The sequence below is a fragment of the Phaethon aethereus genome (assembly GCF_964289735.1).
Source record: "Phaethon aethereus genome assembly, chromosome: 6".
Lineage (NCBI taxonomy): Eukaryota > Metazoa > Chordata > Aves > Phaethontiformes > Phaethontidae > Phaethon > Phaethon aethereus.
The window spans coordinates 347,448-364,103 of NC_138580.1; the positions used below are offsets into that span (position 1 = coordinate 347,448).

The following is a 16,656-nucleotide window of genomic DNA, read 5'->3' on the forward strand; positions in this document are numbered from 1 at the left end:
GTTGGGCCCCTCACTACAAGAAGGACGTTGAGGTGCTGGAGCGTGTCCAGAGAAGGGCAACGGAGCTGGGGAGGGGTCTGGAGCACAAGTCTGATGGGGAGTGGCTGAGGGAAGTGGGGGTGTTCAGTCTGGAGAAGAGGAGGCTGAGGGGAGACCTCATCGCTCTCTGCAACTGCCTGAAAGGAGGTTGTGGTGAGGTGGATGTTGGTCTCTTCTCCCAACTAACTAATGATAGGACGAGAGGAAATGGCCTCAAGTTGTGCCAGGGGAGGTCTGGACTGGATATTGGGAAAAATTTCTTTACTGAGAGAGTGGTCAGGCATTGGCACAGGCTGCCCAGGGAGGTGGTGGAGTCGCCATCTCTGGAAGTGTTCAAAAAATACTTTGGGACATGGTTTAGTGGGCATGGGGGTATTGGGTTGATGGTTGGACTTGATCCTAGAGGTCTTTTCCAACCTTAATGATTCTATGATTCTATTCTACGATAGTTGTCTGTGCGTTTAATGAAGGGGTCTTTTGCAAAAATAAGCTTTAAAGGCTATAAACATTGTACTCTCTTGATACAAACAGAGGAGTTTTTCCATTAAAGCATGAAGAGTCTTGCAAAAAGAAAGCTGCCAAGAGTTTGTCTCTTTCAAAGACTTTGCACTGGCAAACTGATTCAGACATATATGCATCTTAAGGATCATACTATAGCTATGTTACCTATGTTGAAGTTGTTATTTCTCTAGGTGTTTAGCAGGGTTTAAGTCTGCATGTGCCTTCAAGCTGGTTTCCTTCTGCAAAGTGAAAAGTGATTTAATTAAAAAAAAAGAAAAAAAAAAAGACATTGCAAACTAGAATGTGAACCAAAAATTAAGTAATTTTTGTTTAACTATGATGATAAGAATGGTCTAAATTAGTTGGTCTGTGATTTGAAACAGTTCATCTATATTTCTTGTCCATTTTTAGGCCTAGAAGAAATTGCAAAAGAAAAAGAGAAGTTAAAAAAGGTAGAAAGCATGCATATCAAAGAAGAAGAATTTGAGACGGAAGAAAAATTACACTGTTTAAATACAACTCACTGTGAGCAAAAGGAAGACCTGAAAGAAAAGGACAACACTAATTTGTTTTTACAAAAGCCTGGGTCATTTTCAAAACTAAGCAAACTGTTAGAGGTAGCAAAAATGCCACCTGAATCTGACATTATGTCCCCAAAACCTAATGGCAGTGCAGCAAATGGCTGTATGTTACCTTATCCAAGTAACTCAAAAAATTCTCTCTGCAGTCTTCAGCCTGCTGTATCACAAAGCACCATTGAAAAGTCTGATTCTAATAATCTCTTCAGTCCTAATGCAAGTGGGACAGGAAAGTTTTACAGTTCTCCACTAATTCCAAATGATCAGTTGTTAAAGACTCTTACTGAAAAGAGCAGACAGTGGTTCAGCCTTTTACCAAGAATACCCTGTGATGACATGTCAGTTACCCATATAGACACACCAGCTACTACAGCTTCACTTACTCCTCAGTCACATCCACCATCAAAGTCACCTTCACCTGTTCCATCACCTCTTCTGGGCTCAACCTCTGCACAGAGTCCAATGGGATTAAGTCCTTTTGCATTGTCACCGCTGCAGGTAAATAAATGCATTTTTGAGTAGTCTGAATTTGCTGTGCTTATTTGGGCATAATTTCTTAAGACAGATTTTTCACAGAAGTGCTACCATTATAATTGTTGTTTTTTTTTTTTCCCCAATGTTAATAACTAATTCCATGTTACACATGTTTTATAATACTAGAAGTTTTTTGATAAAAAAGATTAAGATAGGTAAAATCAGGTAAGCCAATGTATGATTTTTTGTATGTGTATTTCAGTAATTTATTTTGGCTTTTAGAGTCTTGGCCGCTGGTATTAAATGAAAAGCAAATAAATAAATGGTTTTCAGAAATATGACTCACCACACCCTCCCTTTAAAAGCTGTTATTTTTTTAAGCATTGACAGGGCCCTAGTAAGGAGTATTACATGTTAGTGTTACATTAGTTTTTCTTAAACTTATCAAAGTACTGAGTAAAGGCCTCCTTTATGTTTGAATATTGTTTGACAAATAGCATCCTAACCATAATTCAGGTTTCTCGGTAACAATTAATAATGGTAGTTGTGATTGTGTTAACAATATATTTTGTGTAGCAGATGAAGACTGGACTACCTATAATGGGACTACAGTTTTGTGGATGGCCTACAGGAGTTCTTACTTCAAGTGTTCCGTTTTCATCTCCTTTACCTGCTCTTGGATCAGGGTTGGGATTATCAGAAGTGAATGGTAACTCATTCTTGGCATCTAGTGTTCCTGCCACTAAAAGTGAATCACCAGCACTACAGACTGAAAAAATAGCTTCTGCCCCTTCTACAGCAGTTGACGTAGCCAAGCCAGTAGATTATCCTAACCCAAAACCGATACCAGAAGGTAAGTATAATACACCAATAAGATGGAACTATGTGAGGGATAATTTCTACAATGCCACTATGATGTTACAATTCATTTCTTTTTCATAATTTGTCTATTGAATTTGGCTAGATGATTTCTCTCATCTGATTGTATGTGATCACATAAAAAATGCCTGCAAAGTGTTTATATGCTTGTCTTGATTTAGAAATGCAGTATGGGTGGTGGAGGATTACTGATCCAGAGGACCTAAAATCTTTGCTTAAAGTGCTGCATCTCAGGGGAATAAGAGAAAAGGCCTTACAAAAGCAAATACAGAAACACATGGATTATATCACTCTGGCCTGCCTCAAAAATAAGGATGGTATGTAATTGTTATTTATGTTACGCATGGTGTTGGGGCATGAGACGACTGGCTGAGAGCTCTTTGAGATGTGCTTAGATACAGAGTTAGAGTAGCGGCTGGAGAAAAACAGTAAAGATATTATTGTCTGTAGTTGCCTGTTCACCATCCTTGTTTTGGAAGCTTATAGGATTGGAGAAATCCTATTTAATATAAATTGCCCTAGTGGCGCAAGTGTTGGTAACCTTTTTAAGCTCTTTCCATCTCTGTGACGCTCTAGCTCTCCTTCCCCGTCTTGCCTTTAAATTGCAAGTTTGAAAACCTACAGAAGTTGTTGTCCATACTGGGTATCTTAAGAGTAGCACCCTTTTACAACAGTTCTTCAGTATATGACTGGAGTGACAGGTAAATCAGCTTGACTTTAGTCAGAGAAGTTATAATACTCATTAAAATAATGAAAATGTGATTCTCAAATACAGTTGCAATTATTGATATCAATGAAAATGAAGATAACCAAGTAACTCAAGATGTTGTGGAAAACTGGTCAGTAGAAGAACAAGCAATGGAGGTGGATCTTGCTATTCTTCAGCAGGTGGAAGATCTAGAGAGGAGAGTTGCATCAGCTAGTTTACAAGTTAAGGTAAAACTAACTTTTAGTAAAATGTCTCTTTAAAATAACTGGTAAGAATTTAAAGTAGATAGTAGCACTCCTTTTGCTGTTGGTAAGTGCCGCCTTATAGATCTCTAATTGTCTGCAAATAAAACAAATCCACTGCAGCAGTGTCATGGATGTTTGTGTTTGAAATACTTTATTGCAGTTAAATCTTCAGCTGAAGACGCTCAGAATGGCAGTTCCTGGAGAGTGCTGTACAGTGTGCAGTTCCCTGCACATTTTATTAACCTTCTACGAATGCAAAGGTTTTATTGCGTATAGACTGCCTAATTATAGTGGGTTTTTGCCATGGTTCTGCCTGGCTAGGGTGATTGTTGCTGTTAATGCTTTCCGAAAAGCCTGCAAGTACATACTTTGCTTGAGTATTGTAGAGTCGTGGAGAACGCGTGACGGTTGTGAGTGTGAAAGATTTAAGAATTCACTGGCTGTCATTACAATTTGCAGTTTTTCCCAGGTGGGTGTAAGGATATCAAATTGCATATGTTTGGCTATAGTACAGCTGTAGTATTTGGGATCTAGTTTGTTCTGGGGGTGGATGTTATTTCTGTGTGACCAACTGATACTGTCTCGTGAGCCGTTGGACAGACAGACCTATTCTGATGTTTTGACCAGTAGAACAGGATACTTCAAAAGGAGATAAGAATGAAGACTGTTGCAGAAAGGTCCCTTCAAAAAGTCTGGTAATGCTTGTGTTTTTTGATTAATTATTTAGTTCTCTGGATATTTTGGAAACGGTCTCTACAGATGGATTACAAGTAACCAAGATCTACTGGAAACAGCACTTCGGTTACTTAGTTTGATTCCATAAAACAGTTCCTCTGTTTACACACTAAGTTAACAGCAACCAATAAATGCACAAACCTTTCTATTAACATAGGGTTGGCTGTGTCCTGAACCTGCGTCAGAGAGAGACGACTTGGTATATCGTGAACATAAGTCAATTACTAGATTGCACAAGAAGCACGATGGAGATTGTGCTGGAGGCGGAGAAGGCAATACCAGCTCTCTAGAGCGGAAGAGTGACAACCCTCTAGATATAGCTGTAACCAGGCTTGCTGACTTGGAGCGGAACATAGAGCGAAGGTATCTGAAGAGCCCCTTAAGTACCACCATTCAGATCAAACTGGATAATGTGGGCACAGTTACTGTCCCTGCTCCTGCACCATCCATTAGTGGTGATGGTGACGGGTAGGTTATTGAGATTAACTTGAAAAATTATTGTGCTTCTTTGCTAATTGGAGCCTATTTTCTTATTGCCTGTTATCTATGTACTTTCTTGTATGTCTGTGATCCACATGGATCATGTTATTCTGCATGATGCTTTGTAAAGATTTTTTTGTTACGTTTGTTGATAATCTTGCAAAGTTATCTTATATTTAACTGGTTGTGACTAAGCTTTGAGGCACGTAGCCACAGTCTGTGCACTACATGAAATTTAGTTGCTTAAACCTTATACTTATTGGCTGTGTACGTTTTGTCATTGCTTGGCTTTCAATGTGAATAATGATTGTTCCACGTTTAAACTTATGCAAACACGGATGCGACCTACTTAATTTCTCTGTATTTCATTGCAGAACTGAAGAGGATATTGCTCCAGGGCTAAGGGTATGGAGAAGGGCATTGTCAGAAGCGCGCAGTGCTGCGCAGATATCTCTGTGCCTTCAGCAGTTACAGAAATCAATAGCGTGGGAAAAATCTATTATGAAAGTTGTAAGTGTTTTTAATTTTAAAACAAAAGTGCTGTAACTAAACTATTTTTGCTATATCCTGTTTTCTCACTTCAGTCATTTTAAGGTACCATCATTAATAGTGCATTTCTTATTACTGCATGTAAAACTTAATATAGTTAAACTGCACATTGTGCACAGATAAATATAAGCCTAATGAAAAGATTGTCCCTTTCTTGCCAAATGCATCATCCTCAACTTTCTAAGATAAAAAGCTCCTGTAACTGGTTGCTTTATTTAAGATGGTAATTACTCTTTGTTGTTAACATTAGAAAAAAGTAATTTCTGGCTCCATCTGATGGATACTCTATCTGATGCAATATTTCTGATCTCATCTGTGATACAAGCTTTATGGAGGTTCAACACCACATATCCCCATTAAGGACTTAGTTTTTCAGAAAGTTGAGATGCTCCAAATGTGTGACTTCTTTGCATGCACACTTCTCACAACTGAAAATACAAATTGGGCAAGTGCGTGAGCAAACAGGCTGAAATACCTGTTTCCTTGTACGCTTAACAAGTAGAGCTGTGTTAACTGCACATACAAAGAAGGCACACAAAATGCACGTGCCAAAATTTGCATGGACCTTTGAAACTTAAATTTCTGAAAACAAAACCATTACTACAGCAGTAGTGCTTATGATGTGATTAAGTGTGGCCAGTGCTATAGAGTGGGTGGCAAAAGTGATTCTTCCATTAGTCGTCTTTTCCCTATTTTTTTTAAGTTCTGCCAGTCCTATACAGATTATCATTACATCTGGGCAATTAAAGCATGATTTAAATAAAAACTATAGTGTAAGGCTGTACCTTTGGGTTTATATTGCTGTAAGTTTAAGGCTGTAGCTTCAAAGCAAAAAGTTTATGAATTTAGTAGGAGCACCTGAAAAGGCATTTGACTGTTTCAAGGTGTAGTAACTTCTCATCCAGAAAGAAATTATAGTATCATTTTCAATTTGATTGAAACGTTCTATGCATTTAACTATACAGTAAATGTATGTATGTGGTGAAAACATGTGGAGATCTTTAAGTTCCTGAAAAAGAAGTCCAGATATAGAAGAGTATCAAAATCACACAACGTGTGTAAGAAAACTGACAATGCATTAGCTATTTTTAAGTTAATGTGAATTCTAGGAGGTGCTAAGATTATTTGTTTTGCCTTACTGAATATGTTCATGGTGGCCTTTGGATAAGATCCTTACTGATTATTATCTGTAATACTGAAAATACTGTCGTAAAATATAAATTATTTTTATGAAATAGCAACTTAGATACACAGCATGGGCATTAATGAAGAGAAAATTCCTGAGACGGTATGTGTGGACCAAGTGATTTTGATGGGTATAAGATACCTTTACTTCTCGTGGACGTTAATGAAATACAAAAAGTATTTATAGTTTTGTGTGCTGTAGGACACCTATCTTACCATGAATTGCTTTTGAAATGTGTTCCCAAGTGTAGTCTTTAGGTTAATTTCTCACATACTGCATATATTCTTCTACAAATGTGATCATTGGTAGACTCTGATTGTGGTAAAATGAAAGGAGAACTATTTTGAGAAGGAATTTGTGTGTTTGGAGGAAAAAAGTAATTTAGGTACCATTCCTGTGTTTCAAAACTCTAAAAATTGAATTAAAGCCATTTTTCATGTATTACAGTACTGCCAAATTTGTCGAAAGGGAGATAATGAGGAACTGCTGCTCCTTTGTGATGGCTGCGATAAAGGCTGTCATACCTACTGCCACAGACCCAAGATCACTACCATACCAGACGGTGATTGGTTTTGTCCTGCCTGCATAGCAAAGGTAATACTAACCGTAAAGGTGAAGTGACTTACGGTCACCTTTCGGTGGTGGTAGAGTTACAGGCCTAGTAGTGCTTTTTTCAATGAAAATAATGGTCTGTATGTTTTATGTTGGGCTGCCATTAAATAATGAGATTAATAGTTTTATTTAACTTGGATTTTAGTGGCAGTAAAGGCTACATTTTAATTTCTTTCAAACTTTTTTAATGTAAGTAGGTACAGAATTTTCTTGCTGATTTAATACCATAGTTTTTTATTTCTCTTTTAGCATTTTTTCAGTATTTGTCTTTTAAGCTTCGTTGTTAAGTGTTGACAGACCAATGTCTTAGATTCTGTTTGAAAAGAAAAATTGGAGAAAGTACTTAGTAAATAATTTTTGTAATTTGTGTACAGCATACTTTAGTTTTAGGTTTTTGATACATAGTACATTTGAGAGAGACGCTATGTATGTTTACTGCGTGAGGTGTGGGGTGTTTTTTTCCCCTTTCAAGAATTACAGTCTAAATAGAACTTTAGGATAGTTCTATTCAAATGACTGAATTAGCAGCTAGTATTGTTTAAAAGCCCACAATTTTCCCATCCCTACCTAATCCTGAAATTAAATGCATTTTTTGCTAGACTTGTTAGTTATGTTTTCTGCCATTACCTGTGAATACTGTAACTGACGAAGTAGCTTCACAGTAAATACTTAATTCTGTATTTTCTCCGGGTATTGTCAATGTGATCCTCTTTACTGTGCATCTTTCAGAAAGTAATAAGGAAGACAGATTGTGTTTCAAACCATTATGTGCAACAGAAGTAAGAAAAGGAGGTTACTGTTGAGAATTGATTGTGTAGTAGTTTATAAGGGGTTAACTCATGCTGTAATGTTCCTGTTAGTGTCATGGTAATGTTACACTTACCTTCTTATAAAGACAGAGATTACCCTATCATGCTATAACTTATCCCATCACTTCTCTTGATATTCCACCCCCTCGCCCCCTATAACTACTGGGTTTATTATAACAGAATTTTTTCTCTCTCTCTTTCTCTTCCCCCCCCCCCCCCCCCCCACCTTCTGTCCCAAATTTGGCTGAAAGGTGGAAATTCAAAGGTGCCAGAAATTTAAGGTGAAATTCCATCAGAACTTTAAAACATGTTGAATATTGATTAAAAATTCTGTAAAACATAGAAACAGTTTTGTTGAAGACTAGGTATAACCAGGCCATCCTAATTTAACTCAACTTCAAATTTTTTTTCTCGTCTAAAGCAAGAAAAACATCAACATCTGCCATTCCCAGCTACTTGGAATTAGTATTCACAGAACATCTCAAAGTCAGTCCTTAGGTGATGACAGCTGATCTGTTCTCATTGCCTCACATTGCGTTTTTAATAAAATGGCTGAAAAATCAACATTCCTCTTCAGTTGCCCTTTGAACTGACATACTTGACTGTTTTTCTATCCTTGGACCAAGAGCATAGTCATGATAGAGAGCAGTGTTAAGACAGTACAATTAATTACAAATCTTTCTAGGGTTCTCTGTTAAGCAAAAGGAATTCTATACACAACGTACATGTTTCCACATTCATGCGTTCATTCATCATCTGATTTGGACAAACTGACTGCATTTTTCACCATGCTAGTTACAATCAGTGCCGAATACTCAAGAAAGTTATTTATGACGTGAAATAAGGGAGTTGTGTAGTAATGGTTTCTAGTAGGTAATGAAATTGGCATATTCTTAACTCTGTAAAAAGTACATTATAAAAATACAGGTTTAGACAACTTTAAAACCAAATAGTATTTTGATAGAATATAAAAAATAAATGTTACAGTTTAAAAATTGTTCAAACTATCAAAAGTAGTCTTAGTAACACAGGCAGAGTATAGTACTTTTGATGCTGGCTCTCTTTCTTCATGAAAATTGTTCTCTGTCTTTCATTCTTTGACTGTCAGTGAGTCTTTTCAATGGCACCGTGTACTTGACTTCACATTCTGCAATGATCAGAATGATGATTTCAAATATTGTGCCGCAATATGATGCTGTCAATACCCATAATAACTTACTATTTTATCTTAAATGTACCCCTTAGTTTCCTTTTACTGTCTATAAATAGTTCTGTACTAAATAGCATTCCTTTGTTTGTAGCATTCTTGTATTGTCATGCTCCTTTTATGTTCTCCTGTAGTTGACTTGTAGCCAAGCTATTTATATCTTTTATATCTAGCTTTTAATCTTTAAATCAGTTGATCCCGTCCCTGACTTTTTAAAAACTCCTTTCCAGTTTCCCATGTCTTGCAAATAATAAGGTTCCTTGCAAAGAGTATGCTATTCCAGCTGGTTTTATATCAGTCTTTTAGGAATAGACAAATACTCGTCTAAAACTATGCCAGCCTGCTTTCTTAGGAGGTGCTGTTTCAGGCGACTGAAGGTCAGGTGCTTTTATTTTGTCACAAGTTGAGAACCTAAATCGCTAGCAACAGGAATTTCTACAGCCTTACTTGCCATTAGAGAAGAGCAAAAAGTGAATAATCTCTGATGTTACGTATTTCAGTTGTTTTGGTTCTTCTGTTTGATCTTCATTGCTGTCTATTAATAACAACAGAGGTTTTTGTAATTTCTTGGTTATTGCTTATTTCGGTTCTCTCTATTTTAGGCAAGTGGTCAAACTCTAAAAATAAAAAAACTTCAAATCAAAGGGAAAAAAAGTAACGAACAAAAGAGAAGCCGGAAATTAGCAGGAGATACAGAGGATGAAGACTCTGCAACTACAAGCACCTCCTTAAAAAGAGGAAAAACAGACCCTAGAAAAAGAAAAATGGATGAAAATGTTTCTGTAAGCCAATTAAAGCAAGAAAATTTCACTACTCTTAAGAAACCTAAAAGAGATGACTCCAAGGACCTGGCTATATGCAGGTAAAGTGACAAATTTTAAACTTGGGTAAGTATTGTTGAAACAAGCAGTGCGTGATTCTTTTTATCTGTGTTCTGAGGAATAAGAACCCTATTCTTTGTCCTGTATCCCATATAGGTTGTGGTAATTTGCATGTATATATAAAGGATTTATAAATGTGTGCGTGCTTGGGAGCAACTGCTGTATTTGGCAATGAAGCCCAAGAGGAAAGTACCTAATGTTAGAATGTGGTCTGTGAAATCTTCCACTACATGCCCTTCCAAGAATGGGAAAAACCCTGAGAATAGTGGTGCTGACAGCTTTCTCACGAGTAGCAAAGATGTTTATCCACTATGTCAAAAAGGCCTTGCATTACAGAGGAGGAGACAGTAATAGGAATGCATCTTCTTTTGTAGCATTGCTGGTCGGTGAAAAGTGACATAGTTTAGCCTCGTCAGCGTTTTGGAAAGCCAGTATTAGCACCTGTTTTACTGGCTTGCAAATGGTTTACATTGAGGTTCAAAGTATTGAAGTTGCAGGGCTGTGTTTTTCTTTTAGAACATTGATTGCTAGAATTCCACTGTACATAGGTTGCCTGGAAAGAACTTAATGGTATTTTACATACTCGGTTAAGATGTCTGTCTTTATTGACATTGTTCTCAGCCTTGCACAGGGCACAGAATAAAGTGCTTTCCTTTTATGAAGTGAATAGGTTAGCAGTACATGATGAATTTATGGAACAGCGAAAAACCTCTGTGAATATATGAACAGCTTAAAAAATACTGATTTGAAACCTTATCTTATTCAGCATGATTCTCTCAGAATTGGAAACTCATGAAGATGCCTGGCCTTTCTTACTTCCTGTAAACTTGAAACTTGTTCCTGGTTATAAGAAAGTTATTAAAAAACCTATGGACTTTTCCACCATTAGAGACAAGCTAAGTAGCGGACAGTAAGTAAGCCTATTGTAAATTTTACTTAACATTTTGAAAATATTTAAACATTGAAACACAGCACACTTTTTAAAATTAGTTAACTATTTTGATCTGCCTACACTGGCACCTCTGTGATTATGTTTACAGTCAAAATTCTTAATTGTATACTTTTTTCTTTGCCATGTCTAAGTGAAATAGCATGTCAGGTGGGAGAACCTGTGGAACCGGCTGAAAAACAATAAAACTGCCGGGTCAAATGCACAAAATCAATCAACAGGAAAAACTTCTGTCCTCATCTGTTCTCACTGAGAACATCTTAGTATTGTTTCATGTAAGCAAGAACCATCTGTGTGGGCTTTAAGCCAATGGAGTCCCTGTAAATAGTGGTGTAGCTGTGGAGTGAATTGGTACCCCTGTTGTGGGAAGCCAGGTAACGTTCCAGTAATGGTGGTTAATCATTTTATAGTCCTAGAATTAGACTGCACAACTTCTTAGAAAAGAGAAAGACGCTATATGCCTCTGTTCCCCTTCCCTCTTTGTTAATCCCTGTGCTCTAAGGACTCCCCACCACCAAAGAAAATTTTGTCATCCGTAAAGATTGACCCTCTTCAGCATCCATCAGCTCCACACAAAGCAAGTTTCCTAGGGTACCACAAAGGATGACTTAACCTCTTTGGGCTTTTTCTCCCTTGAATCTGAGATTTAAATGCTCCACACATGCTCATTGGTATCAGTAGTAGTAGTCTTGTAACTTTTACTGTCTTGTCTTTTTAATAACTCCTGTGAATACTGGAACACTACTCGGGCCATGTATGTTCAGGATAATAAAAAGAATAACAAAGGCAACGTTGCAGTGATTGATCTGGGCAGCTTTTTTTTTGTTCCTGATTGCTCCTCTTTTAGGTAAATACAGCTGTAGTCAACACTTACTTTGAAAGGACGTGAGCCCAAGAATAGATAAATAAATGGCAAATAGCCGTAGCATTTTAATTAGAAAGCTGTTGAAGGGAAGGGGGAAGTTAATATAAAAAGAGTTTGTTTTCCAGTACCGGCTTGAAATTCTACCTTACAGAGTTTTTGAGGAAAATAACAAATACCATGACAAGAGGGTATTTCCTCCCACTGATGTTCATTTTCTTGTTAATATTTAAATTAGAATTAAAAAACTAAAAGTATAATAACATGTAGAACATACATTGAATATTCTGTGGCTGGTTGTAAAATCACTGATGTTAAGGTAGTTCCTTCTCATGTAGTTGCTTCTCCCCTTTGATTCTCCATGTTCCAGAAATCATTCACCTTTTTCTTCTTTCAGGTACCCTAATCTTGAAGCATTTTCGCTAGATGTCAGGCTTGTTTTTGACAACTGTGAAACCTTTAATGAAGATGATTCTGACATAGGCAGGGCTGGCCACAACATGAGGAAGTATTTTGAAAAAAAATGGACAGAGATTTTCAAAGTGAGCTGAAGTTACCAGAACTCTTTTTTTCCTCTTTTTTTGTTCTTCTTGTTTTTTTCATTAAATGAGGACTGATAAGACCAGCAATGTGAACTGTATTTACATGAAAGTGCAAGGCACATGCATAACTAATGACTGTTTTTTTCCTTTAAAATATCACAGAGTTGTGATACTAGTTCTAAAGGCTTCACTCCTACAGCAACCATGGCCCCTTGGTTATTGGTTTGTGTGTTTTAACAAACTAATTTAGGTAGAACAGGGAAGCACACCCAAAGAATTTCAAAGAAAGGGGTGTTATAGTGCAATAGCAATTTAAAATATATCAAAACGCACTGAATATTCAACCACCAGAGCTCTACTTGGGGAAATGGTTCTCTTTTCCCTTTCAATAAATATCTATTTTTCATTTTTTTACTTTGTAGTTTATTTTTTAGTGAATGTATTTAATTTTATGAATTATTTATGATTATACAGCATTCAGAATCTTCGTTTTCTGTGAAAAGGAAGAATTAGAAAATTGCTTTAAATCTTGAAAATACAACAAGGAATGTTTTAAAATATAAAACAAAGCCAAGTAAAACTGTTTACACTGATGTGCTGTAAAAGCACTAAAAATTAAACTTTACTGTAGAGTTACAAGTACATTTATATATATGTTGCTGCATCACTTGTGTAGTTAAATTGTATTTCAAGACAGTGAAGAAAATTGAGACATGTACATACTGTTCATTATTGTTTATAGTAAGTCTTGTTTTAAATATGTATGATGTGTACATATTGTTTGCAGACATTATTGTTTATGCCTTAGGAGGACGGTAGCATTTTATTTTAGTCTTAAGGTAATTATAGCTATATGGCTTGTACAGTAATTATCCTCTACCAACACTGTGGAGTCTCCTTAATCTTGGTAGTGCCTGCCTTTAAAACAGGGTGTAGGGGATATTAGTTTTCCATTTTTCTATTTTGTTATATAATTTCAAGCCACCACGGCCTCAAATTCAAGTATAATCATTTGTATCCATGTGGAATAAAATTGTGACAATTTCCTACGCACACAGTATTTTTTCATAGAAACATTTCCCCCCATTTGCCTTGCCACAGAAATAACAAAAAAAAGACATTTGTAACCACTGTGTTTTATCTACTGTGTGTTGTGGTGGCCTGTTGGGGCAGATAGATCAGAATTTTTTTTGTACTAATGTTAGAGTACTTGAAGTTTTATTTAAAAGGAATGTTGTGGAAAGGTAGCATTCTTTTTCTTTTCCTTTTTTAGGAGTGTTATTTTTCACTAGTATGTGTGGCACGGATACAATAAAAGACTGTTTTGCAAACCAGACTTTCTTGGCGATTTTAATACTTCAGATCCTGTGTATACAGGAATTTTTTTAATAATATCTTGGGAGTCTTGCATTTAACATTCTAATTCTCCTGGCCTCTTAATGGTCGTTCAAAATGAAGCAATTGCCAAGCAGTCAAGAGTGCAGTTCAGCTGCCTATTTGAATGAGCGTAAATAACATCTAGGTGTAACCATTGGGCTGCCTGGTATTTGACCAGTTTCTGCCAGTCCTGTTCACCGTTGCTACAGTGTGAATGCACATGATAATGTAAATATATGCCACATACAATGTTTCTTGAAACCACTGTCCATGCAAGGTCTTGTCCTTTTTTTTGGTCTGCAGAAGGGCATGAGTCATAATCCTTGCTCTGAGGAAAATAGAGGAATTACAAATTAACATTGTGGAACCCCAGTACCTATAGCTCCCTCACCAAGTAATGCTTTGTGGTGTTTTTTTTTTTTTCGGGGGGGGGGGGGTGTGTGTGTGTGTGTGTGGTGTTGTTTTTTGCTTTTAAACTAGGCCTGCCATGTTTGAGTCTTAGAGCATTGTTTTATATACTCCCTTGCCATCATACTTCTTGTCTCTGCTGAGAAAAAAGTCAGTGCCTGGTTTTTAATAAAATTTTTGTTTCTGTTGCCCTCCCCAGAACATCTTGTTTTTCTTTTCTGAAGTCCTGTTAGATTAATTTGTGTTACCTAGAATAAAAAATTCACATTTGGGTGTCAGGCAGTCTTGCATTCTGACATTAGCTCCACCACTGACTGCTTCACACCTTTCTTTTTCATCACCTTTCTGAAGACTTCAGTTTGCTGACATGTTCCAGAGATGTGAAGATTAGTCAGTGTTTTGAACATACGGTGATAGGCTTATACCAGTGTTCTCAGTATGCTTAGATTACTAGGAAAACTATTTCTTTGAGGCAAAACAACTGGTTTTTTTCCTCAGATTCTGTACTGGTTAATGCTTTATCTGCCATACTAGATCCAACATTAGTTTTCTGAAAAGTCAGAACAACATTACCAGCTACACTATATACGTGGTTGCATTTTTTTCAGCTTGTATCCTAATTCAGCTGAACAGCTGGGAAAGTTAAGACAGTAACAGCTACTGTAGCTGTGACAGTAAGACAAGCATCACCTCTCTTAACTTGACATTACTGATGTATTGCTTTGCTCACTAGCAGTCATTGTCTTCATCGCTTTTTCAGTAAAATTAAATTTTCGGGAATTATTATATTTGAATGACAAGCTTGAATCATACACATGCCATCATGTATCTCCATCGAAAAGAGCAGGGATTTAACCACTAGAAAAATGTGCTTAACTTTTCTTCTTTGCTAACTTTCTCTCCTGTTGATGTTTGCGCCCGTCGGTTTTCTTAGAGAAAAAGTTTTCCAGTGTCCTCTCTTCCTTTCTGAATGAAGTATGCTGGTCTTAGTTTAGAGAATTTATTGACAAGCTTTCAAACTCTTTCTTTTAAAGTACCGTTAATAGTGCTTGATGAAGACTGTTCTGGTTGTGAGTGTGTGTTCTCTTTTTGTCTCTTGGCATCTCTTTGAAAAAAAAAAAAACTGGATGGTATAAAAGCAGCTGAAAATCAGAAGTTGTAGTTGTCTTGGACAAAATATGTCTTTTTTAAAAGAGGTCTACGGCTTTTTCTTTAATCTTTTTATATGATTTCTTTAGCTTCCTAATGACAATTAGAAGGGTAGAGGTGCTCTGTTAACTGTGAATGGGCACAGACATCTGAAGAACAGTAATTTTAAATAATATGTTGAATGGGTGGCCTAGGGGACTTTGTTTATTAAACTTGTATCATTCCTAGATGTCTTAGATTTACCAAAACGTGCCTGCAAATTGAGGGATAAAGACTGAATCAGGAGCACCACAATTACGCTATTGGATTAGGTAACTTTTCGAACTACTTTGAGTATGAACTTAAAAGTTAACCAGGAATTTTTATAGCTGGTATGTACATTCAGAAAAACGAATGTGTTATCTTTTTATTACACAAATTTTTGTTGCTTGTGTTGTCCAAAGTAACTGTCATTACTAGAACTGATAGTAGCTAAATTTCTGGGCATGTATTGATTCACAGTGTCATATTTAGCAAAGAATTTTGAGTTTCCCTGTCTGTAAAATACTATGGAACAGTTTTTAAGTGTATTGGTGCAGTATTCACAATCCGTACAATTTAAGTGTGCGGTATTCACAATCAACTGTCTACCCTTCTCTTCAGTAAGGACAGTCTCAATTGATGCAAAGTTCTAGTGAGGCCATGAAGTGTTTTATTTGGTAACGTATGATCTTACAAATTGCTAGATCAGTGCAGCACATACTGGGTACTAGCCATCACCTAGCATTCAGAATAATTAATGGACAGTCACCAGCCAGTGAATCAAAGAGCGTGCAACCAGATGACACACACTATAAAACAGACTGCAAGGTCATGGAGATTCAAACATAGAAGGTAGACCCTTTACGTAGAGGGCATGTTTCCTGGGCAAAGAGTGACTCCAAGAAAGTGACGTTGTTTTCCTCAAAAAATGTGTCATGATAAACCATTTATTTTGCAGGAATTGCCAGGTATGTATCTGGATGCGTAAAGGGCAGTGATGTAAGTTTCCTGACAGACGATGGGGTTGGGGGAGTTGTATTTGTTTGAAACCCCTTTAATGAAGCAGGTAACGTCACACAGTGCCTTGCACGCTCGCTCACCAGTCCCCGGTTGCAGCAACAGCGGCCCGGGCAGCCGCGCGCCGCTGGCGGCCAGGGAGCGCCAGGGAACGGCGGTCACCATCTTCGTTCCACCGGCTGTGCCTGCCATCCTGCAGCCCTGGCAACTACAGCCCCGCTCCCCCACACACCCGAGGGCCTGGCACGGCCCGGAGCCGATCGCTTCTGGCGCTTCAGCAGCCCGGAGCTCGTCTGCCCCGAGGCACTCTCCCCGTTCCCGCCTCTGGCCGGGCTGGTACGGGACCCCCCCCCGTCAGCCTGTGTGGCACACAGCGGCAGAACCCACCTGAGCTGATACAGTGAGTGCGGGCGGTACGTCGGTCCCGGCCCGCCAAATCTGAGCAGT

The 16,656-nt window shown here is 37.5% G+C and overlaps 1 protein-coding gene across 2 annotated transcripts in view; it reads left to right on the top strand.

The window, feature by feature from the left end:
• BAZ2B (bromodomain adjacent to zinc finger domain 2B) overlaps positions 1-12,942 on the top strand; it is a gene marked incomplete at its 5' end in the record, with an annotated part of 87,768 nt that extends 74,826 nt beyond the window's left edge. Inside the window, 10 exons of one of the 2 annotated variants that reach the window (XM_082001416.1) lie at positions 952-1,616; positions 2,172-2,445; positions 2,633-2,788; positions 3,247-3,407; positions 4,318-4,628; positions 5,015-5,150; positions 6,823-6,969; positions 9,606-9,865; positions 10,651-10,794; positions 12,093-12,942. In XM_082001416.1, coding sequence (XP_081857542.1) covers positions 952-1,616; positions 2,172-2,445; positions 2,633-2,788; positions 3,247-3,407; positions 4,318-4,628; positions 5,015-5,150; positions 6,823-6,969; positions 9,606-9,865; positions 10,651-10,794; positions 12,093-12,246 — 2,408 coding nt within the window. In that variant the 3' untranslated portion in view covers positions 12,247-12,942. Of the gene's footprint in view, positions 1-951; positions 1,617-2,168; positions 2,446-2,632; positions 2,789-3,246; positions 3,408-4,317; positions 4,629-5,014; positions 5,151-6,822; positions 6,970-9,605; positions 9,866-10,650; positions 10,795-12,092 lie in introns of both variants that reach the window. The other variant, XM_082001417.1, reaches the window with a different exon arrangement.
• Between the last annotated feature and the right edge of the window lie 3,714 nt (positions 12,943-16,656).